We start from the raw sequence: 25,057 nt of genomic DNA on the forward strand, positions 1-25,057 counted from the left end.
AACATGAGTCGACCCTTGTGTAATAAATAGAAAGTTTTTTATCGCCTGAGAAAAGCTTGAAGAGTCGACCCTTGTTCAAAATGAGTCAACCTCCGAAATTGAAGAGTCGACCCTTGAGTTTGAAGAGTCGACCCCTGCTCAGTCTCAGCGCCGGCCGAAAAACTAAAGCGTGAGCCGACCCTTGTGTTTAAAGAGGTGACTCCTGATGAAGATGAGCCGATCCTTAAGAATTAAGAGTCGACCCTTTGAAGTTGACACAGCAAAAGCTCTCTCCACGATTTGAAGTGTCGATCCAGAAAGAACATGAGGACCCCTGAGATACATGAGTCGACCCTTGTACTGCTGGGACCACAACGGAAAGCTGTGAACGATTGTTGTCTTCTTCTGTAACAAAAAAAGATTCTCATCAGAACGGAAAGAAAGGAATTCAAATTCCGCCGAAGAATTTGTCTATAAATACGAGGGAACCTCAGAATGGAAACAACAAGGAAAGGGAAAAGATTCCATTGAAAAAAAAAGTTTCCACTGAAAAAAGAGAAGAAAAGCTTAACAGTTCATCTTCCTCACCAGCACTGTAATAAGAAACTTTCTCTTGTGAGGAGATCAGTCAAAGTTTCTCACTGCATCGTGAAGAACTGCTGTTCAGACATTGGAACATCCTTCCACAGCAAACTACTTCATCAGCTTCAGCTTTTTGCTTTCATTGATTTATTTTTTATATGCTCTGAAGCTTTAAGTTTTCAAGTTACAGCATTCTTTTAGTTGGATTAATTGCTGCTGTAACAGTTTCATTGATTTGAAACTTGTAAAAGCTTTTCCAAGCCTTGATTGGAAGTTGCTAAATCAGGTGTATTCAGCAAGGGTGATAGTTTTGGTTGGTTCATCTGAAAACCAACTGGGTTGTTTGTGAGCTCGAAAAAACAAACGGTGTAAAGTTTTGGTTGGTTTGTCTGAAAACCAACTGGGTTGTTTGTGATCCTGGAAAACAAAATATTTTCGGTTGGTTGCCTGAAAAAACTAACTGGATTTTTGATTGTGAGCCCGAAAAACAATCAGGTTGTAATCTGCTGGGTTATAGTGAAAATCTCAAGCTAGGCTTGAGGAGTGGACGTAGGTGCTGGGAGTGCACCGAACCACCATAAACCTTGGTGTTTGTGATTGCGGTTCTTCGCTTTCTTTCCTCTGCATATTTCTTACTGCATTCCTAACTTTTATTTACTGTCATATTTGTGCAATCTCATTTTCGTTGCTGAATCTATAAGATATTAGTAACTCATACTCTCCATACGTTTCAATATTAATAATTTTTTTAAGAGACCCAATTCACCCCCCCTCTTGGGCTGCACCTCTGGGCAACATTTGCCCCCCACTTTCAAGGCCGAACTACATTTCAATTTGGGTGGCAGAAGCCATGTTGTCATCTCAATCGAGGATGGAGCTTTAGTCAGGAAGCCTTGAATGCATTGGTGACGAAGGCGGCGATGGAGATGGCAGCAAAGGATGAAGTCCTTTTTCTTCTCGCTTGGGTAAACTAAGCTCAATGTACTATTTGTTTTGCCCATCCTCTATGAAGGTCAGTGTAAAGGTTCACAACATAATGAAAACAAAGAATTTTCTAAGTACCTTGCTTCAGTTTTTGTCCTTATTGACTGCCTTTTGTTTCAGTTCAGGTCGTCACCCCCAAACTTTGACCTTTTGTTGTAGCACTTTTTGCTCAGTTTCTATCGAGGTCAAATGTATATTGTTGCCCAGAAGACAACCCAAGAGAGGGGGGATGAATTGGGTCTTTAAAAATTATGCTATTCAATTTATACTTAGTGAAAGCTTTCCTGATTTTAAGCTGAAGTAATAATGAAAATGCAGTAAGGAAAGGAAGACAATTAAATCATAACACAAACACATAAGGTTTTATAGTGGTTCGGAGCTAACTCTTACTCCTACGTCCACTCCCCAAGCTTCACTCGAAAATTCACTATAATCCTCAGATTATAGCCCGGTTGTTTTGTGAGTTCACAACCCAACTCGTTGTTTTACCGAGATCACTGAGGTAGCTTTGATTGGAGAGAAAGCTTTGAATTCAACTACTTGCTTTTCTTCTCTCTCTTTTCTTTGAATAACCCTTGAATGCTTTTAATGATGTGTATGTATTGAATACTCTTTTAGGATCCTTTGAATACTTTGAGTTGTTGCTGAAAAACTATAAAACACACCTTCATATAGCCTTCTTCTAGAGAAATAGCCGTTAGACACTGAAATCTAGCTGTTCTGCCATTTCTGAATTTCTGACAAACTAGCCGTTTGAGTTCCAGCAAATTTGGAGTCGACTCGGGCAATTTGAAAGATCGCTTACCTGAGGTAAGAGATGTCTCACAGCTGTTGGGAGTCGGCTCGCGATTGGGCTCTTCAAAAATTGCCTTCTGTCATTTTTGCCGGAGACGGCTCGTGAAACTCTAGGGTCGGCTCGCATTCTGCCTCTATAAAAACGACTTTCTATCTTTTCTGAGAGAGACGACTCGCGCACAGTGGAAGATGTCTCACGTTCTACTTCATTGAAAACAGTCTTCTGTCTTTATTGAGAGAGACAGCTCGCGCTAGTCTGGAGTCGACTCACGTTTGCTAGTCTGGAGTCGACTCTCGTTCTACTTCATTAAAAACGGTCTTTTGTCTTTACTGAGAGAGATTGCTCATGCTAGTCTGGAGTCGACTCGCATTCTGCTTCATTGAAAGGTGCTGTTCTTAGAGACGGCTCGCGCTCAGTTGGAGACATCGCATGTTCTGGCACGTTTGAGACAGTCTTCTGTTTTTACTATGAAAGTCGACTCGCCTTAGTCATGAGTCGACTCGAGGATGTGCTAGTCTATTTTCTAAGTGGCAGAGACATCTCGTCCACAGTAGGAGACGTCTCATGGACTGTCTAATTGCAACTAAGGTTCTTTTTAATTTAAGGTTCTTTGAACCTTTTTCTAATAAATTTTTCTTAAGTTTTTATGTATTTTCTCCTGAAACACTTACTTAAATTCATTAATACAATAAGAAATATACTCAAGTATTTTGGGCTTATCAAAATCAAATAGGGGATCAAACACAATTAATCAACATATATGTAGAAAAACAATAAAAATAAAAAAAATTTTTGAAGTACCTGACTTCAATTCTCATGCTTCCTGTTTACTTTTGCTTAAGCTCAGGTCATCGCCCCAAGCATTGACCTTTTGGGTAGTTCCTTTTGTTCGGGCTCAATATATATACTAAAAGATAATGAAAGCAAAAGAATTTCCAAAGTCCTGATTTTGGCCTTTACTTGTGTTCGACCACTTCTCGATTTGAGCTTGGTTTGTCACACCGAGCTCTTCCCCTTGGGGGCCTTTGGCTTATCTTGGGCTTCTTGGTTGACCTTGGGGTTGGCTCCAAAAGAAAATCTAAGTGGGCTCGATGTTGAGGAGGCCAGTGCCTCCTTTCATTTTCGGAGAATGGTCTCGGAGGGATCCCACGCAAGATCAATTTAGGGAGGCCCCAGGCATCTTCGAGGTGTCTCTTTTATTGGGGCCCAGGCATCATCGAGGTGTCCCAAGTCGAATATGTTTGTCGTAATTGTCCAATATGAAGACAAAAACATGACGAGAAGAATTTTTATTAGAGATATCTTCAGGCTATAATGGATCTCACTAAGAGTAGATGCGGAGGTTGTCCGAGTTCTGAGTCTGCAGGATCGGAGTGCTGTCGAGGTGCTTTATGGAGATTCGTACAAGGCTGGAGCACGACGTTGGCATGCAGCGCACCATGGGATCCTCATGATCTCATGCTAGTTGGTCCTTCCTTCAATCGATGTTGATGTAACTAGGTGTTGGGCCCTCCTTCTAGCACCAATCTATTGCCATCAATATCCGTTCTGGTTGTGGAGGCTCGAAGGGTGCCCATCAATCTATAGAGAGATGCCAATTTGTACCCAAAGGAAGAAGAGAAAGGATCATCAGGTCGCCTCCGGATAGGCCCTCTGATGCCTAAGTCAAAGAGGGATTTAGAATAGCAATAGAAAATAGAAAATATGAAGGAAAATATTAGTGTGGAATATTGTCTTGTTCTAATCAAAGTCCTCTGGTCGGCCTTCTAACTTTGGCATTTTTACTCGGCCTCGATCTTCATCTCAACCTGCAACTTCACCTTGGCCTTAGGCTTCACCTCAGTCTTGAACTTCTCCTCAGACTTGGGCTGATGCAGGAACATGAGCCCAAGCATGGGGCGTGTGTGGAGATTGAGTTCCCTCCTTGGATATGCACCAAATCACATTGGGTTCCAAGAGTTTCAGCACTAGAACACATTCGGTCCGAGATTTTCAGCACCTAGTTACATTAGGTTCTAGTGTTTCAACGCCCAATTACATTGAGTCCTAGTGGCATTGAAGAGTCCTAATTTATTTGGAGTCTTTGTAATAAGTCCATATGTCGTGTGAAAGAATCCTAGCTAATTTGGACTCTTAGTCATGTGTCAATTAAAAAGTCTAAGTTAATTAGGAGTCTTGAGTTAAGGAGTTTGGGTCTAATAATGGGTGTGTCCAATGTTACATTAAGTCCTTTTCTTTGGGGCATGTCAAGTCCCCTTGAGTTAGTGTCCAACGCCTAAATCATATTGAGTCCAAGCATTGAAGAGTCCTTATGTGTGTCGAGTCTAGTCATTTAGTCCTCATGACGTTTGGAAAGAGTCCTGGCCGACTTGGACTCTCATTCCATACGCCATGAAGAGTCCAAGTCGAGTGGGAGTCCTATCTTGTTAGTTGATTTAGTCAATTATTTAAATTAAAAGAGTCCATGTCAACTAGGAGTCCTTGTTAAAGAAGGAGTGCCCACAATTTCAGATTGTTAGAGTCCAACTTATCCTAACCTCTTGCTCTATATAAAGGAGAGGTTGAAGAATAAAATACAAAGAATAGAATTTGCATTGAGAGCCTCTCTCATGAAGGAAGTGAGACGCTTTCCTTTTCTTTTCTTGGTGAGATGCCAAACCTTGGTAGGAATTAGTGAAGGTGACACTCCTCCTTCTTCACATTATCCCTTGGATTTGTGTGAGGTTGAGACTCCCTCATCCAAATCTATATTTATCTTTCCTTCCCCCACGTTTTCAGCAATATCCCTTCTTTTTCTCATGCCACAACCGATTTCTCATGCCATATTCTCTTCTTAATTAAGAGTCGTAGTAAGAAGGACTCCTCCTTTCATTCTCATGCCTTCCTAGCCCTATCCTTGTTCTCACATCAACAACTCCTCCCCTTCCCATGGCAATAACCAATTCTTATCTCGCCACCAACCTAGAGTCCTAATCCCATTGAAAGTCCTCATCCCTATCTGATGGCATCCATATCCCACGCCCCAACCCAATCACTCTTTGGGTTCCAAACAAATTAAGCCCAAACCCAATCAAGTTAGGGTCCCAACCCAACTCCATCCACCCCTAACCCAATTAAGCACAATCTCCAATTTCAGTCGTCAACCATTGAACTCAATTGATCTAATTGGTCATCCTCTTCATCTCCATCTTTCTTTTTCCTTCCACAAGAAACCCTAGCCGCCATTGAAAGAAAAAAAGAGAGAGAGATCAGCCGCCATCTTCCAAGTTTTAGCAAACACCCATCCTCATTTGCGTCATGGGCTTAGCCTTGGTTGTGGACTTCTCCTCAGACTTGGGTTTCACCTTGGCCATGGACTTCACCTCACCCTTGGGCTTCACCTCGGCCTTGGGCTTCACCTCGGCCTTGGGCTTTACCTTGGCCTTGGCTTTACCTCGGCCTTGAACTTCACCTCAGCCTTGGATAGCTCATGGACTTGCTAACCTGCCAAAAGGGAAGAGGGTAGAATGAAAGACAAGAGGTTGAGAGCCTCCTACCATAAGACATTTATGCTGCGAGAGCCCCTAGCTATGATAGCTTCAGCTTATGAGAGCCCCTCTTTTGGGGTCTAATAAGGAAAATACTGGACACCCTGATGTAAATCGAGGCAAATAGCTTTGGTTTGGTGAATGACTTCGCCTCTGATTGAGGAGTCACCAGCCATGGGGAACAATCAGCATGCGTCGACAAGGGTTGATAGTCCCAACAATTGACGGCCATAGTAGTCCATAGTCGCGGCGACATCACATCCTGCGCCCTACTAGCGCACTCTGCTACCCATGTGGACTAGCACCCATGCCACAACCATACCACTAGACATGGTCTAGCCATCATTGCATACCACATTGGCCCAGATAATGACAAACTTACTTTTCCAAATAAGGGGAGCAACCTGGAAGACCTTAGGTACATAGTATACCGCAATATCCTATCCTTCTTATAGAGCCCTCACTTTGCTGAAATTTGTTCCTTCTATCATATTGCCTCATTGCTCTGACTTATGCATCAGAGCATCCCCCATTGGAATTTCTCTGACAAGCAGACTTCTTGTAGGCCACCCAACGGAGGAGTCCAGCACCCAATGCCTCAACCATCTTGCTCAACCTGTCTCTAGCTAACCTCAAGGTCGTCCATGCTGCACTCATATGCTACATTTTTAACAAATTTTTTGAAAAGCCCAATTCACCCTCCTCTTGGCTGTATAGCTGGGCAACACACATCTAGATCGAACTTGGAACCATTGATAGAGAGACCTATTGCATTCATGATCAGTATGTGGGTCTCCCACGAGATGAGTTGCTAATTTTTACATCAAGCTAAGTCTCTCATAGTAATAATTTTCTCTAGCATTTAGGCTTAGGATGCCAACCAAGAACAAACTTGGTACTCTCCATGGACCAAGTTTCCCTCCAGCCGTTATGACTAAGGTGACTAGTACTGTCGGGCCACATCTCTGCCTCCCATTCATTAAGGGGTGGCTGACTTTCTTGCCTCAAGTATAGATTCTCTTGGTCCGGTATGATCCCTTCTACATGGGTATAACTTTTCTATCTTGGTCTGAGAATTTCGGAAACTCCACCGAATACTCTTTGGCCTCATTCTCTTGCTTGGCCAAAATCAAATATCAGATATGTTGAAAATCCTGACACTATTTAGTGAAAACTAATAGACCGATTTACTCAAAGGGTATTGCTAAATTAAAAAATATAAAAAAATAGATCTCAATACATATAATAACTTTGTCTTTTATTGCACTGTGAAATTACATCCAAATTAGAAGTGATGGCATCTCGATGTTTTGGTTTGTAGTTGAATCCTAGATATGGCAAATTTTTCTTTCAAATCTTATTCAGATTTTTCTGATGTTGCCAAATATGTCCATAGTAGGTCTAATGATTGTTCTACTTGAAGATTTACATCTTCAGAAAGGTGCATATAATTGACTATATGTCTCATTTTATTTCTATTGTTATGATGCAAATCTCTTAGTGGAGGGGGTTAGGGCTTCACCCCTCAAGAGTGCTCCACTTATGTTTTTGTTAAATCACCAGCCCCTTTCAATTTTTAGTTTATTTTTTCTTTTCTCTCTCTATTTTCTATATTAGTTATCCTTTTAACTCTTTTTCAAGTGCTACAACTGGTGGAAGACCATTACAATTTCTCTTTTTCTCTCGGCTCCATGAGACTCCTCTTTATAAGAGGCTCCATTGTACTAAAAATCCTATCATAATAATTTAATATACATTTTATATTATTCAACTCTTATATATGTATGGCTACCAATGTACATATGATACCTTCCAAATATATGCTTGATACATTATGAGAATAATCACATGCATGGTATGAATTAACATATTGTAAGGACTATGCATTATGATATATATAGTAGATATCTCCCTTCACAAAAGTCAAAGGTCATAATAGTTCACTATGCAATCAATGAAAATAGAGAGCTTTTTCAACATACCTGATTATCTGATTTGGTCAATACCTGGCCAATATCAGAAATTGTCAACCGAGATGAGCTGCAGAGGATCACTAGTGAAGTCCACAAATCCATGCCGATAGTTGTTCATGATTATTTGCCCAGAGTGAAAGGAAAAATTATAACAATTTTATAGCACCCACCATAAGCATCATGAGGGATCGGGGCAACTTACTCAAAGGGTATTTCCAGAGCTTTTCTATGTGATGCGTATCCCAAGTATATATGTCGAAGGGCAATGATAATGCACGAGTCAATTCAACCTGGTACTTAGTGGTCTGTATAATTAAATACTAGTATTTGAATTATGGACAGCTTGGATGTTAGTTTTATACAAAAAAGCCATTGAAAGATCGGAGAAGTGATAAATTCAATATGAAAGTGGAATAAATAAATTATATTATATTATCTAGAAGGAAAAAAGTGCACGAGTTTCGGCCAAGAGGCCAATACAGATAATAATGCTCCACTATGATAGATTCCATTCTATAGAACTTTCACAACTTTTTAGTTTCTTCCACTCTTCTTGGAGAATTTTGGACACCAATTCACAAGCTTCTCCAAAGTCATACTCCTTAGCAAACATTAGTCAATAGAACGAACAGCTCGATCTAGCTCTTCTCACCAATGTTGAAGATCTTCGGCTTGAATTATCAAGGGGAAGACCAAATGATGAAGAATGTCGATGCCTAAGCCATTAGTGAGAAATTTACATTGAGAGAGGCATGCAAGAAAATAAAAAGTTAGAAGGTCTATTTTATGACTATCGGCTACTACAATTCCACAAGTATGAGTATAAAGTTGATTAAACTAATACCCTCAAGATGCTCACTCCACTTCTGACCTAAGCTAGTAGATCCTTCACCATTCTCACCAGAGCTTCAGGACAATCTTGTAGTCTACTCATCGTATATCATCATCAGTTACACCAGAGGTAGATTGAGTGCAGCAAGCTCAGGGCTTAAGTGTGGACTTAGTTGATAAAAGAAGAAATGGAAGAAGGTCCACCTAAAATAGCCCAAAGAAGTTGAGGACGCAGGGTTGGCCAAAGGCCAGTTAAAAAGATGTTGACTTGCCAATTTGAAAGCCCTAAACCAAATAGCAAGCCTCTAATGAGGGTATTCCAATTTGGCTATATCACTTGTTTGTGATGATACTCCAATTTGTGATGGTACTCCAATTCAGCAAACCAGTGAATAATTGATAAATCAAAACAAACGGATTGCTCTACCTAGTATTCAGTCCTACCTATCATGATAAGTAAAAAGATCAGGGCTGCATGATTTATCAGGATCATGAAGAAAGATGGGCGATAAGGAGAAAGATGCAGGGTCTGTTTATAAGGAAAACATGTGCCTTTTCAAAAGATAAATTGAAATCCCTATGAAAGTCTAGAATAATGTCGAATCTCCATCAGTATTGAAGATCATTTGAGTAATATGCAAGCTATCCTAATACGCAAGAGTATTCCTTGGCAAAAGTGGTGACTTTAGCAGAATTGAAAAGATATGAGCACACTACCAAGAGCAAAAGTAGCATTTCGAGAAAAGGGCAGCAATCGATCAAGGGATCTAGACCAAGATCGTGGACTTTCAACTCTACAAATACTAGGGGACGATATCAGACATTTCGTCAGCCTTTTGATTATCGATCAATGAGAAGTAAGGGGCATCATTTACACCCCATGTCAACAATCCAGCTGGAAGCTGAGAGGTTTATGTGAGAGTTATGTGACTCTTGCTGAACTGGATAAGAGTACGGCCATGATAAATTTCACCAAGCAATAAGGCATAGACCGAAGAAGTAGAATTCGGCTATGGTGCTAATCAGTAGCCTGACAAACCAATCACAATACAAAGCACATGAAGTGAAATAGCTAGCAAGAGTAGGCTGAGGTGATTGAATCGATCTCTAAGACATTTCCAAAGTGCGGAAAACTATATTATAGGATAGAGTAAAGGAAGACAGTCAATATAAGATGTCTTAGAAGTCCAAGGTTGAAAAGATATGATTATCGGCATGATAGTTAGTACAAAGCAACTATGCCAACAAATATATAAAGTGGAGGATAATTAACATCAGTTATCCAAACAAATAGAAAGGGAGGCCAATTTTGGTGACAACCATCAGAGTGTGCAATTATTATCTATTTGTATAAATTAGTGAAAATTATACTTTGTAAGACCCTTCGACAATCCAAATCTATGTGTTTTATCTTATTTTAATCTACTAGTAGTTTTTACCTTAGGAGTAACTATAACTTAGAGTCTCTACTATCGTAGCCTAATGCTATACCCCTATCCTTATCTAGATCCATCTCTTTCAAAATGATTGTATGATGGTGGCAAAAGTTCTTGAAAATCAAGATATCTGGAACCATGCTGCTTTCTATCCTCCCTTCAATTGTCATCTTTCTAAGTGATTTGATGTTGGTGGCAGGCTCATGCACATCTACCTCACCATCAGGCTTGTCACCCTTTCTCTCTGCTAATGAGTTCCATAGCACATCCGAACAATATGAAGAAAGGGAAAACCATATTATAACGGCCAAGTACTATATGATCTATCAAACCAATAATTGGACTCCATCAGCCTCAAACCTATCGTGACGAGTCTTCGTTCAGCCTCCTAGCATTTGAAAAGGGATCATGGCAACGAAGTAACAACCACCATAATTTACCTAGATTATCAAGGTGAGACTGGAGATTGCAAGCAAAAATAGGAGAATAAATATGGAAGACCAAATGGGCAACATTGCTTCTAGAGAAACATTGCTCAAGATTTGTACCGACCCTTGATGTCCTCCATAGCCCCTCTTTCACAACGGAAAAAATCAACAAAAAAGGCTTTTATGATCCCCTTCCTCCCCCCTCTCCTTCTCCCTCCTACCTTTGCCTTAGGGTTTTCTTTGGACACAAAGAACCCATGGTTATTTAGAAACAAATGATGACCTCACATGACTCCGCGATATCCATAGCATCCAAACTCCACCACAAATAACTGATATCAAAGGCATTTTCATCCTACTATTTTGTGCTGTGATGACCACTACTACCAATCTATTAACAATGATAAACAGAAGGATGACTTTGAAACAATCTGTAAAATTAAAAAACTACTTTGAAAAATTTTAAAAACAAGGTAGTGTTTTACAGGCTGCCCGAACTAAAAGAGGATGAAACTATAATTTTTGGGTAAAAAAAAAACTCACTACAAAATAGCCACCAGCTAGAGCTAGTTCAACACTTGATGAGCCAACAAACAATTATCTACCTCACCAATACAAAGCATCCGTATAAGCAATCCTGTTGCTTGAGTTTCCAATTAAAGAGCTCAATAATTAAATACACTCACGCCAGAACCCAAATAACCCGACTAATGGCTGGCGCTGTGAGATATGAAGTACAAAGCAATGTTTAAGTTTATTCACAGGGCCATGTTTGCCGTGATCCAAGCTTCGTCAAATTCAAGAGAAAGGGAAAATGTTCTCCAGCACAGATAATAATAAGGATAAACGGCCAGTACAGGCTAGCATTTGATTTCAAGGGGGAGAAGGTTTTCTTTTGCACAAAATACCTGATAAACTCGGAAGCCATGAAACACAAACACCAATCACCAAATTATACAACCCCCATTTTGCCTAACAAAAAGAAGCAGAACAAGACGGCCGGAAAAGCAAGAATGAACAACAGAAGAGTCGGAACCAACTATACCCCGTATACAGGCCCTAATCCAAAATCTTTTTTACGTACTAAATTACACTGGAAATAAAGGCAACCTCTATCCTAGTGGGGGCCATGATTAAAGAACAGGTCGAAAAACCAAAGTGGGCAGTATCACCAATTAAAAACACTATCATGCAGTCCAAAAGACTTCCCCATGAACAAGCATCTAAATGAACTACAACATCCACAAAATCAGTAAGCCAGGAACTTGCAACCCCAGTTCTCAGCCGGTGCTCTGTAATTAATGATCAACATTTCATCCTCCTGTTTTCAATTTGCAGGAACAGATGCAATGGCATATGTTCAGGAAAAATGCCCGAGGCTGGTTAGCTGACTTCTAATTGTAGATTTTCACTGGCTTCTCAAATGTGTGACGATTCTGCAAAGGTAAAGAAAAGTCAGGGAAATCAGTCACATTATAGATATTTTTCACCTACTGAATATGCAATAAAAATGAATCAGAAGAAATTTTGCTGTGCACACATGCAATCAAACAAGTGATGATAATAATTCCCAGTGCGAAAGGCAAATATGAAGTTTCAGTAATCTTTTTCAGAATTGTCCATTATTTACACTTTCACCAAAATGACCACATCATAAACACAGGAAGCACCTTACCTGATTTGCTGCATAAGCCCTTTTGGGAGCAGTGTCTGAGTGCTCCAATCCAAGGTACTGCTCCCAAGCTCCATAGACATCTCTTCTCTATACAATAAACACAAGTTAAAGAACATAAGATAGAAGCTTTTAGAACAGAATAAAGGAACCAAAATTAGTTATAATGGAAAACACATACCTGAAAACGACTAGACACAATATCTGAATCCTGAAGGTATTCAGGGCGGCCCATCGACAAAAATGCAAACTTCCACTGATCAAATGAAATTAAAATCAGTATATACCAGCAACTTCAATGTCTTAGGCACAGGTAATAAAAGAAATTAACACGCACAATCTAAAAAATGCATCAGAAATTCAGGCTACATGCTATTTCTTTGGTTCTTTGTATGTGCAAGAAATGTCTTTCCATCTCAGGTATAAAATTGCCCGATGACAGCAGCATTATATTCTATCTATGATACGTCATAATGCATAAAGTTCTTGAATTGTATGCTAATACTGTATTTCATAAAAAAGTGCAAGTAGATTGATATAAATTACAAAGGACAAAACAATCTATAACATCATTCCATCTTGCAATCTAGTTAGCTTAACCCTTCTATGTTTCAAATTGTACTCAATTATTAGAACATTTTATTGCAATAATTTGAACTTCCGTAGTTTAGAAGACCGCAAAATTTGGAGCCGCATCTCCCTCACTTAAGGATAATTAACTGACACCGCAAAGGATACATGGCAGACTAACACTCGCCCTTCAATTTAATTCATGAGACCCAACATAAAGCTGAAAGCCATCACAAGACAGCCTCTGGCAACAAATTAGGTGTGCATGCCCTTCTGGTGTTCAGTAGCCAGGAAAAAGGAAAAGTGCAATGAATGAAATCTCTCACTGGTAATGATTGCAAGCCACGAGGTTGTGCTATTTTGTTCTGAAGAGAACTAAGCAATTACAAACAAAGCTTTTAGGCTAAGATGCAAACATACTCAAATGGTATTTTAAAAGGTGATGAAGTTACCTTAGAGAACTCCTCGTCTGGGACCTGAAGTTTTTTCTGGATCCGTACTTTAACCTCAGCTAAAGTTTCACCTTCATGAATGACCAAAAAGAAAGGCTCTCCAAAGTTCTGAACCTGCTGTTAAAATGAAAAACAAAATTGTTCAAATCTTGTTAAATAAATCTAAATCCAGGAAGACATATAAATGATGTTATAACAGATAGAAAGGAAATGAGCATTTGGTTGAGTGGTGGTAGGGTATAAAAAAGGATGTCTCCAAGTCAAGAAATAGCTGATGTAACAGAAAACATTTAATCACAATTTGCCGAACCGGTACCGAACCGGACGCCCCTCCTTTTCTTGGCGTGAATCAAGGAGAGGGGCGGATGCCCCCTCCCTTGTTTCACCCGCATGAAGGGAGAGTCCCTTCCTTTCATGCTTAGATTTCCTAATCCAATAAGGAATCATGTCATCCTATTGATTAATTGAATCCTAATCCAATTAGGATCCAATATATCCTCCAATTTGATTCATGTGAATCCTAACCCAATTAGGATCCAATTTGGACTTTTATGAACTAAGTTCCTTATCAAATAAGGACTTCTAATTAATTAGGTCTTTCCATCCTTATCTAATAAGGTTAAGCCGAATTGATTTAGTCCAATTGAATCAATCAAATTGCAATCCAATTGCAAATCCTCCTTTAACTCACTAACTCTTAGTGGGTTAAACTAATTATCAATCAAATTGACAATCAAGATTTATTGCGATTCTAAATCGCAATCCAACCGTCGAAACGCTCAAAACCTTTTGTGTGTAACCCCATAGATTCTATTTTGTCTGGTAGTAAGATATATTATGATCTCCATCACAATATCATTGAAACTCCTTTCAATTGGTTGAAACAATTTCAACTCTTCTCTTCAGGGTTCACTGACCATCAAGTGAATGCCTTCGAGTCTCACAATCCACTAATGACACCTAACAGCATGTAGTGGCAACCCAGCAAAACGAATTAGATGAACCTCTAGGTGCAGTTAGCGTATGATACAATCCCTCTATCGTGGATCCCGACAAGACGGAGGTTGTGGATAACTCGTCAAATTCCATCGTCTGTCATATGTTAAGATTTATTTGACTCAAGTTCGAGATTGGAAAACACTTTTTCCAAAATGCCCTGGCCAAGGTCTTTCGAACTCAGCCTCATAAATCACATAGGATCTCTCCTAATCTATCAAGGTCGATAGATCCCATCTAGATACAATTCTAATCTGACAGTGAACCTACTGCAGCCAATCTGCACCACAAGAATCCTTATAGATAGGGCCAATGTTCATGTGCTCATTAAACTACAGCAACCTCACTGTGAATAGCTGAGACATCGCAAGTTTAAGTACCAGTCATACAAAGTAAGTCACTGACGAGTGGATAGATATCCAAGTGACTTCTTGTTTTGGTCATGCCCAGTACCCTTTGTTCTCTAACAAGCACTTGCACAATCACTCCAGTGTCCCCATATTGTGGACTCAAGACTCGTCCATCAAAGCAAGTGATTTGTGCACTAATCTCATCGGATCGATCACCGTCCTTCATGATGATCCATCGATCAGGAGCAAATCAGAAATTAATCACCAATGACACGTCTTAAATTCTCAACTCTTGACAATATGTATCTTATTAATTCCTTGGATGATTCATGGACACATAATAACATGAATGAAATGAATGCCCAATTTTATTAATTAATAAAAAGGTCAAGTACAAATTTGTCCCAAAACTAATACAATGTGTCTGCCAAATTGACTTCTAGAGTATATTTCTAACAATTTTCCACTTGCACTAAAGCCAATCAGACATATATTTAAGCCTCATCTTCTCAAGATATGTTTCTGTCTTCTGCTGACTTAGCTGTTTAGTGAATGGGTCTGCCACGTTGTCCGTAGAGTCACTTCTCTGCACTTCTACATATTTTTTTTCGAGGTAGTCACGTATCAGATGATATCGCCACTCTATGTGCTTGAACTTCTGATGAAACCTTGACTCCTTAGCTAGTGCTATGGCACCATTGTTGTCGCAGTAGAGTATGATGGCATCTGATGATATCACACCTCACTTTCCAACAAACTTCTTGTACTAGAATGCTTTCTTTGCCGCTTCAGAGGCGGCAACATACTCAGCTTCCATGGTAGAATCTGCAATGATCAGTTGTTTGGAACTCTTTCAATTTACCGAACCGCTATTGCATAAGAATACATATCCTGATGTAGACTTTCTATCATCAATGTCAGACATAAAGTTTGAATCTGTATATCCTTCTACTTTTAATTCTGATCCTCCTCCAAAGACCAAGAATATATCCTTAGTTCTTCTCAAGTATTTAAGGATATTTTTCCCAGCTATCCGGTGCTCCTCGCCTAGATTCGATTGATATCTGCTCATGATACTCACAGCATGTACTATATCAGGTGGTGTACATAGCATAGCATATATGAAGCTCCTTATAGCCGAAGCATAAGGGATCCTGCTCATGCATTGAATCTCTTCAAATGTGTTGAGCACATCTTCTTGGAGAGATGAATCTCATGCCTAAGGGATACGAATTCCCTTTTAGAGTTTTCAATGCTGAACCTCTTCAGCACTTCCTCTATGTACATTCTATGACAGGCCAAGCATCCTTTTAGATCTATCTCTATAGACCTTAATCTTCAAAATATAGGATGCTTCCCCAAGGTCTTTCATGGAGAATTTCTTAAACAACCACACCTTGACCAAAGTTAGCATGGGAACATTATTCCCAATTAGAAGGATATCATCCGTGTATAATACGAGGAATACAATAGCCCTCCCACTAACCTTCTTATAAATATATGGTTCCTCTTCATTCTTGATGAAATCAAATTGAAACGAGTATTCCAACTCCGAGATGCTTGCTTTAGTCCATAGATGAACCTTTGCAGTTTGTAGACCTTGTGATCACCATCACTGGAAGTGAAACCCAAAGGCTGCTCCATATAAATATCTTCATCAAGATATCCATTTAGGAATGCAGTTTTCACATCCATCTGTCATATCTCATAATCATGATATGCTGCAACAGCAAGCAACGTTCGAATAGACTTCAGCATGGCTACAGGTGAAAAAATTTTCTGATAATCAATGCATTTGCACTGACTATAACCTTTCGCCACTAGCCTTGCCATATAGGTCTCTACCTTGCCATCCGAACTTAATTTTCTCTTATAGATCCATTTACACCCAATAGGTACTATATCTTCTGGTGGATCTACTAAGGTCCAGACTTGGTTGGAATGTATGGAGTCCAACTCTGACTTCATTGCTTCCACCCATTTTTCAGAATCGATGTCTAACATCGCCTCGTTGTAGGTATTGGGATTCTTACTATGATCCCTATTTCCAATGAGGAACACTTTCTCTACTTCCTCTGTAAGCATACCTAAATACCTTTAAGAAGGATGGAAGATCCTACTAGATCTACGACGTGAAAGAGGTACTACATGTATTGGCTCGATATGAATATGTTCTATAGGCACAGTGGCTCGTTGCTCTTCAGAGACTCTCTCCGAGCTTAATTTTTCTCCCACTGCCTCTATCAAGGATAAACTATTTTTCCAGAAAGGCAGCATATCGACTCACAAATATTTTGTGATCCTCCAGAACGTAAAAATTGTATCCTAATGACTCTTTAGGATATCCAACAAAACGAGCACTAATTGTCCTAGCCTCTAACTTGTCTGCCTGTTGTCGCTTGACGTGGGCTGAACATCCTCAAATCTTAAAATAACCAAAACTCGGTTTCTTACCATGCCATATTTCATACGGTGTGGTAGGAACAGACTTAGAGAGAACTCTATTCAATATGTAAATTGCTGAAAGTAGGGCATCTTCCCAAAGGAATAAGGGTAAATCAGTGAAACTCATCATGGACCTGACCATATCCAATAGGGTCCAATTCCTCCTCTGACACCCCATTGAGCTGAGATGTATTAGGAGGGGTCCATTGTGAAACTATATCATTCTCCTTAAGATAATCATGGAACTATCCACTAAGGTATTCACCTTCTCGATCCGATCGAAGAATCTTAATAAGTTTTTCTATTTGTTTTTCTACTTCATATCTGAACTCTTTGAACTTTTCAAAAGCTTCAGATTTGTATCTAATAAGATACACATACCCATACCGAAAGCAATCATCGGTAAATGTTATGAAGTAAAAATAGCTATCCCTAGCCTGCACATCGAATGGGCCACACACGTCAGTGTGTATTAGGGTAAGTATTTCAGTGGACCTCTCCCCATGTCCTACAAAGGATAATTTTGCCATCTTTCCTTGAAAGCAGGATTCACAAATTGGATATGACTCGAAAGTCAATGAGCCCAGAAACCCATGTTTCTCCAATTTGTTTATTCTGTCTTCTCCTATATGGCCAAGCCTAAGGTGCCACAAATACTTTAAATTTATCTCATCTCTAGATCTTTTGGATCTTATGGTACTCACTGTTTGCTAAGATACATTCACAGATACATCCAAATGTAAGTGATAGAGACTGTCAATCATAAAACCACGTGCAACCATTTTATTTCTCAAATAAACGGAACAGTAGTCTTTACTGAAATTGAATTCAAAATTTTTCTGTGCTAAACAAGATACAGAAATCAAATTTTTGCTAGCAGCAGGTACAAAATAACAGTTCCTAAGTATCAAACTAAATCCAGACGATAATTTCAGAGGATAGGTGTCCATAGCAACAGTAGCAACTCTTGCTTCATTGCCAACCCGAAGGGTTATCGCAGCTTCCGTGAGCCTTCTACTTTCCTTTAGACCCTGCATAGTAGTGTACAAGTGAGCACTAGAATTAGAATCTATAACCCAACTGGAAGTAGAAGAACCGTTAGATTAGTTTCAATAATAGGCATATCTGACATACCTTCAGAAGACGTGTCACCCTTTTTGCTCTTTATACTCCCCATATAGATAGGACAGTTCCTCTTCCAATGGTCGTCTTCATTGCAATAGAAACACTTTCCCTTGTCATCAGCCTTTTTCTTTGGAACATCCTTTCTCGGCTTCTTCTCAGACTTCTGCTTCTTTGTAGACTTCTTTTTTCAGGTAGACTTTCTCTTGGAAGTGGAAGTCAACTCGGTAACGAGAACTATGCCCCTTGAACTCTTCAAGGCCCCTTCCGTAGTTACCAACATATTTAACAATTTCGTCTTGGTGCATTCAATCTTGTTCATATGGTAGTTTACTATAAACTGCCCATATGAAGCAGAAAGGGATTGCAGAATCAAATCAGTTTGCAATTCCTCGTGCATGTTCATGCCGAGCTTCTCAAGCTCCTCCAAGTCCTTTATCATGGTCAGACTATGATCATGGACAGACTGCCCTTCGCACATCTTGGCCTTGAAAAGCTTCTTGGACACTTCAAACCGAGCAATGCGACTCTGTTCACCATACAACTTTTGCAGATGATTTAATGTCCCTGGCAGTCTTCATGCTCTCATTCTGGCATTATAGTTCATTGGACATGGATGCCATTATGTAGCACCTAACTTTATTATCGTCGTCCGTCCACTTAGCATACGTCTCGTGCTGTTCAGCAGTCGGACAGGCTGGTAACACAGAGGTGTCATGGTCCAGCACATACCCTAATTTCTCACAACTTAAAACAATTTTCAGGTTGCGGCGCTAATCTTTATAATTGGATCCGGTCAATCGGTTGTTCTCAAGAATACGGGTCAAGAGATTAGATGCTGACATTTTATTTGTAGGAGTAAAGATTCTAATTAGAATTTTATACTTGAATTTCTATTTGTTTTAGAAACTTTTAAAACAAACACCTTCCACTATTTTCTCGAATCTCTTACACTCCTCTGATAAAGAAACGGAAACCTGCGACTCTAGGTTTCAAGTGGAGTGCTACGGTCCCACCAATTTACATGCCACCTCACCTAACAGTTATTGGTGATACATAAACGATGAGTGTACAACTCATTGTACAATGTTTCTCAAGTAAGTTGTAGCCAACTTGGTCTCCAAATCACAAGGACCTCACCTAATAGTTATTGGTCTCGTTCTTTGATTAAGTCAGACCCACCATATTTTCCGCAGAAGTCATCATTGGATCCTCACCTAATAGTTATTGACGCCCAACCCCACCTTTACCCCCACAACATCTCATGCCAATAAAGAGGTCCGATCCCCCGATGCAACTCGCCCACTGTATCAAGCCGAGACAAATTAACGCCGGAAAGATCTTAGCATCTCTACTACGGTGGAAGACCACTAGACTTAATATTAAGTTTTCAGACTAGTGATTTCAATATTAAGCCATATATAAAAATAATTAACCCAATTGGCCAGGTAAGTAGGTGGGAGGCTCCGCGTGCAAGCAGGGTCCTAATTAAGTAACCACCTTTAATACTTTTCTAAACACCAATTGATCAATTAATCAATAATGGGTTAGCTCAAAGTATCTTCCACTACGATTGAAAGAGGAGATTCAATTTTATTTAGATCTCGATTAGGGTTTAAATCTTATGTAAATGACAAATTGTTTAGCCCTTGCTCACATCTTATGCGAATATGAAACTCCTTTCATATATTATGTGTTTATATCTTATGTAAATGACATATTTGTTTAGGTTTACATCTTATATAAATGACCTATCTCTTTAGGTTTTTATTCACATCTCATGTAAAAAATTGCTTAGCATATATATACATCTAATGCATATATCAATTTATTATTAAGCATAGGCATAAACAAAAATAACCTTTGATGATCATGAATCCATAATTGGGTCATATCACATGCATCTTATGCATATAATTTAGATCTGAAAATTTTAATTAAAATATGCTACCAACTGAAACTCTGATCATGCAAGACATAATTTTAATTATTGCAATCTCATTGTAATTTAAAATTAACATACAAGATCATTTAAACAAAAATCAGCATGCTAAAATTTCTGAAATCTGAAATTTCAGCACGCAGAAATTTCAGCAAGCATAAATTAAACTTCAGATCTAATCTAATCCTAATCAAGCCTATTAATCTTAATCTTAATCCCAAAACCGCGGCTCTGATACCACTGTCGGGTTACCCCGCACACGTGACGATCACAGTGGAAACACATGCGCGTCGTTCATCACATAAACGTCCAAGGAAAGGTAGAATTCAAAAAAATTCTGAGTTCACAACCTCAGAAAAATTATGAATACATAGAAAAGATTAAAATTAAAACTTGATTGATTTTAATCCTATAATAAAGAATTGTAAAGATCCTATCTTTACCTTTGAGCAGGTAGATCTTCACTGCTATCTGATGATCGAGGGATTCGGGTTCGCTTGAAGCCGCACAAGTGTCCGGCCTCTACAGGTATCCACTCGAGGTACAGATCGCTCCAAGCTTTGAATCTCACCGGGATGCTAGCTCCCTTGCAAAGATTGCTTTTGATGGCTGATTTTCTCTATTTCAATCAACTCCTTGATTGTTTTGAGAGAAAGGAGGAAGAGGGAAGAAGAGGCCACGCCTTTCTTCTCTTCTTTTCTTGCTTGCGGCTGGAAGAAGGATGAGAGGAAGGAGGGCCGCCAACTCTCTTATGGTTGAAGCAGAGGATTCAATAATCTCTAATTGCATGCCCTAGCCCTCACACCTCCCTCTTCCTTTTATAGGCATCTCAAGCCTAGTTAAACAAGAAAAAGGATTTGGAGAAATCATTCCTTGATTCACCCCTCCAAATCCCTTACTTAAAAGGGATTGGAGAGAATCAAGGAGAGGCAACATGGCATCTCCTTGTGCCATGTGGAAAGCCAAGAAAAGGAGGGGCGGACGCCCCTCCTCTTGGGCATGGGGGAATGAAGAAGGAAAGAGGGGCGGACGCCCCCTCCCTTGTTTCACCGCATGAAGGAAGGGAGAGTCCTTTTCATGCTTAGATTTCCTAATCCAATTAGGAATCATGTGGTTCCTCTTGATTAATTGAATCCTAATTCAATTAGGACCCAATATATCCTCCAATTTGATTCATATGAATCCTAGCCCAATTAGGATCCAATTTGGACTTTTATGAACTAAGTTCCTTATCAAATTAGGACTTCTAATCAATTAGGTCTCCCATCCTTATCTAATAAGGTTAAACCTAATTAATTTAGTCCAACTGAATCAATCAAATTGCAATCCAATTGCAAATCCTTCTTTAACTCACTAACTCTTAGTGGGTTAAACCAATTAGCAATCAAATTGACAATCAAGATCTATTGCGATTCTAAATCGCAATCCAACCGTCGGAACGATCAAAACCTCTTATGTGTGACCTCATAAGTTCTATTTTGTCTGGTAGTGAGATATATTGTGATCTCCATCACAATATCATTGAAACTCCTTTCAATGGGTTGAAAAAATTTCAACTCTTCTCTTCATAGTTCACCGATCATCAAGTGAATGCCTTTGAGTCTCACAATCCACTAGTGACATCTTGCAGCATGTAGTAGCAACCCAGCAGAACGGAATAGATGAACCTCTAGGTGCATTTAGCGTATGATACAATTTCTCTATCGTGGATCCCGACAATACGGAGGTTATGGATAACTCGTTAAACTCCATCATCTGTCATATGTCAAGATTTATTTGACTCATGTTCGAGATTGGAAAACTTCTTTTTCAAAATGCCTTGGCCAAGGTCTTTCGAACTCAATCTCATAAATCACATAGGATCTCTCCTAATCTATCAAGGTCGATAGATCACATCTAGATACAACTCTAATCTGACAGTTAACCTACTGCAGCCAATCTGCACAACAAGGACCCTTATGGATAAAACCCATGTTCATGTGCTCGTTAAACTACAGCAACCTCACCGTGAATAGCTGAGGCATCGCAAGTCTATGTACCAGTCATACAACTGCAGCATCAAATCACTGACGAGTGGATAGACATCCAAGTGACTTCTTGTTTTGGTCACACTCAGTACCGTTGTTCTCTAACAAGCACTTGCACAATCACTCTAGTGTTCCCACACTGTGGACTCAAGACTCATCCATCAAAGCAAGTGATCAGTGCACTAATCTCATCGGATCGATCACCGTTCTTCGTGATGATCCATCGATTAGGAGCAAATCAGGAATTAATTACCAATGACACATGTCTTAAATTCTCAACTCTTGACAATATGTGTCATCTTCTTATTAATTCCTTGAACGATTCATGGATACATAATAACATGAATGAAATGAATGCCCAATTTTATTAATTAATAAAAAGGTCAAGTACAAATTTGTCCCAAAACTAATACAATGTGTCTGCCAAATTGGCTTTTAGGGTATACTTCTAACATAGTCATCATGTTTAGTAGGTTGAGCGAAAGCACACCTTACTATATTCATAGCGAACTGATCAGATTCAGTTACAACTGGTGGAGGCATGGTGCGGATACATCCTAAATTGTCTGGACGTTCTTCCCGGTCATCATCGACGTCTTGGATGTCGTCTAAATTTGGCTCATAGATTTGTTCTTCCAATTTGCCGGTATTACCCTCTTGTTCTTGTGCCTCAATGACAAGAGATGTAGTTGCACATTGTAAGGCAACATGTCCAAAATCCTGGCACTTAAAACATTGAGATCTAGAACTAGACTTGGGTGCTTCACCAAGAATGCCCTTGTCCTTAATGTCCCGACTAGGGGTAGGGGTGGCAAAAACTGGTCTAGAAGGCGTGGATCCAAGCGAAGGTCGGAACCCGGAAGGGAGACAAGCAGGTGGCCCTTGAGGATCAGAATGACAAGCAAATGTAGACCTAGTTACCTGCTCATAATTCTGGACAAATGTGTATGCCTAGTCGAGGGTGGATATTTTTCGAAGGACGAGTTCCTTCCTAAGCTCATCATTAAGACCTCGTCTAAACCGACTCAAGACCATCCGTTCGTTTTCTTCAACATTACATCACATCATAAATTCGTCAAACTGGGCGATGTAATCTGTAGCAGACCGATTACCCTGTCGCAAATTATTCCATTGGTCGAGGAGGTCATCCTGATAGCTTAAGGGTAGGTATTCTGGGGCGAGGGTTCGCATGGGGGTGGCCTAGGAAAGGTATATTGTCAAAATTATCCTGCCGAACAGAGCCTTGTGGATCTAGGGCTTCATCCTCTAGGTCTAGACCGAGGTAAGGGGCGACACTATCGTCTTTGGATCCATTGATCCTTTGTAAGGAGGTTTCGACTAAACCAAGTCGAGTGGTCAAGTCTTCGATCGCCTTCATTAGGGCTTCGATGCGGGCGTCCATGATAGATTGGGATTCAGAATGCGGGATGACACGACCACTACGAAGGTGCATACGATGAATGACTCAATTATGTGCTATCCTATCAAATGAGGACAATATTACCTCTGATGCAGACCTAATGCATGCAATGAATTTTAGTTGTCAATATGTATGCTCAATATAAACTCCAGGCTAATTCGTAGCAGGAAAATATTTCAAACTGGGAACTAGTAAATGACGTAAGCCAGCAAGTAGCTACAGTCAAGTAGTACGAGTCCCTATAGATTGTCGGGAGTCACAGAGCCTCGTAAGTCTCCCAACGAAGGTTTAGCTCTACAACTAATAATAAAGAGGGCTACTATTAGGGTTTATGTTTGTTTCATGGGGTGTGTGAAGCGTGTGTTTTAGAATTTTCGGGGTAAACCACCAAGCACAAAAAGTAACTATTAAATGCCAAATTTAAATAAGCAAACTAAACTTCCAGGGAAGGATAAACCTGATCCGACAGAGGGTGACGACCCAAGTGCCACAAGCCGGCTCGCTAATCGGCGCAAATCTGGCATGCTGGGCCGTGGTACAAAGGAAGGAGGGAGAAAGGCAGGCTGCAGTGGCGTTGCAGGCTTGTGGGCTTGGGCCCGTGAGGAAGAAGTCGAGGCGGGCTGCAGTCGCAGTGCGGGCCTGAAATCTTGGCCCGTGAAGATGAAAACAAGGCGGAAGTGGGCAGTGGGCCTGATGGAGTCGGGCCCGTGAGAAAGAAGGGAAAGGGCAACGGGAGGTGGGGTTTCGACGGAGAAGATGAAGGAGATAGGTTGGGGTGGGGCGCTGGGAGAGGTGGAAGTCGCGACAGAGGCGGCAGATGGACGGGGTGCGGCGAAGATTTGGGGAATAGTGCAACGGGCCGGTGCGGAGGGGCGGTGGGCTCAAGGAAGGAGAAGGCGTTGCGGCGAGCTTTGGCGGCACAGAATGGCGAAGCTTTGCAGCAGAAAAGCTCGGACCGACGGTTGCGAGGGCGGCAAGACGAAGGTGGCGTTGTGGTGGAGCGGCAACGGCGGTCGGGGAAAGGACGGGGGTTGCTACGGACGGCCGCGGTGAAAGAAGGTGAGCAGTGGAAGGGGAGGAGGGTGGCAGAGCACGGGCGGCAACAGGAAGACAGAGGCGGTGGAGGCGCGGCGTGCGGGTAGAGGAAGAAGATGATGACAGGTACCTTTTTTTCTCTTTTTTTCATTTTCTCTCTTTTTTTCTTTTTTTCTTTTTTTCTTTTTTTTTCCTTTTTTTCTTTTTTTGGGGGGGGATTCTTACCGGACTTAGGTTAATGGGCGTGGCTCGCTCCGCTAACCCTCTACAACCCGAAGAACCTCTCGGGTTGTTGTAGGGTTCGGGGAAGGGGGCGCTACGGCCGCATGGGGCTTCTCCTCCGAACCTGGCGCATGGTGGTGTGGTCACGGGCGGAGGGTGGCGGTCACGGCTGCGAGTTCGTGTCATGCGGCGGTGGATGGAGGCCGGTCAGACACGGGAACTCAGGGGCGGCGGTGTTCGTGGGGATGCGGCGGTCTGCGGTGGCGAA

The 25,057-nt window shown here is 40.6% G+C and overlaps 1 protein-coding gene across 11 annotated transcripts in view; it reads right to left on the reverse strand.

The window, feature by feature from the left end:
- Positions 1 to 11,373: 11,373 nt before the first annotated feature.
- The window catches only part of LOC103696442 (ubiquitin C-terminal hydrolase 12-like), a 47,324-nt gene continuing 33,640 nt past the window's right edge, over positions 11,374 to 25,057 (reverse strand). For 5 of the 11 annotated variants that reach the window (XM_088714191.2, XM_026800893.4, XM_088714196.2 and 2 more), the window contains 4 exons: positions 13,231 to 13,347; positions 12,390 to 12,464; positions 12,212 to 12,298; positions 11,685 to 11,972 (listed from right to left, as the gene is read on the reverse strand). In XM_088714191.2, coding sequence (XP_088570317.2) covers positions 11,931 to 11,972; positions 12,212 to 12,298; positions 12,390 to 12,464; positions 13,231 to 13,347 — 321 coding nt within the window. In that variant the 3' untranslated portion in view covers positions 11,685 to 11,930. Of the gene's footprint in view, positions 11,973 to 12,211; positions 12,299 to 12,389; positions 12,465 to 13,230; positions 13,348 to 25,057 lie in introns of all 11 variants that reach the window. The other 6 variants (XM_008778069.4, XM_088714195.2, XM_088714194.2 and 3 more) reach the window with 3 other exon arrangements.

This window comes from Phoenix dactylifera, chromosome 18, assembly GCF_051530095.1.
Source record: "Phoenix dactylifera cultivar Ajwa chromosome 18, Ajwa_hap1_PhDact_Kaust_v1.1, whole genome shotgun sequence".
Taxonomy (NCBI): Eukaryota; Viridiplantae; Streptophyta; class Magnoliopsida; order Arecales; family Arecaceae; genus Phoenix; species Phoenix dactylifera.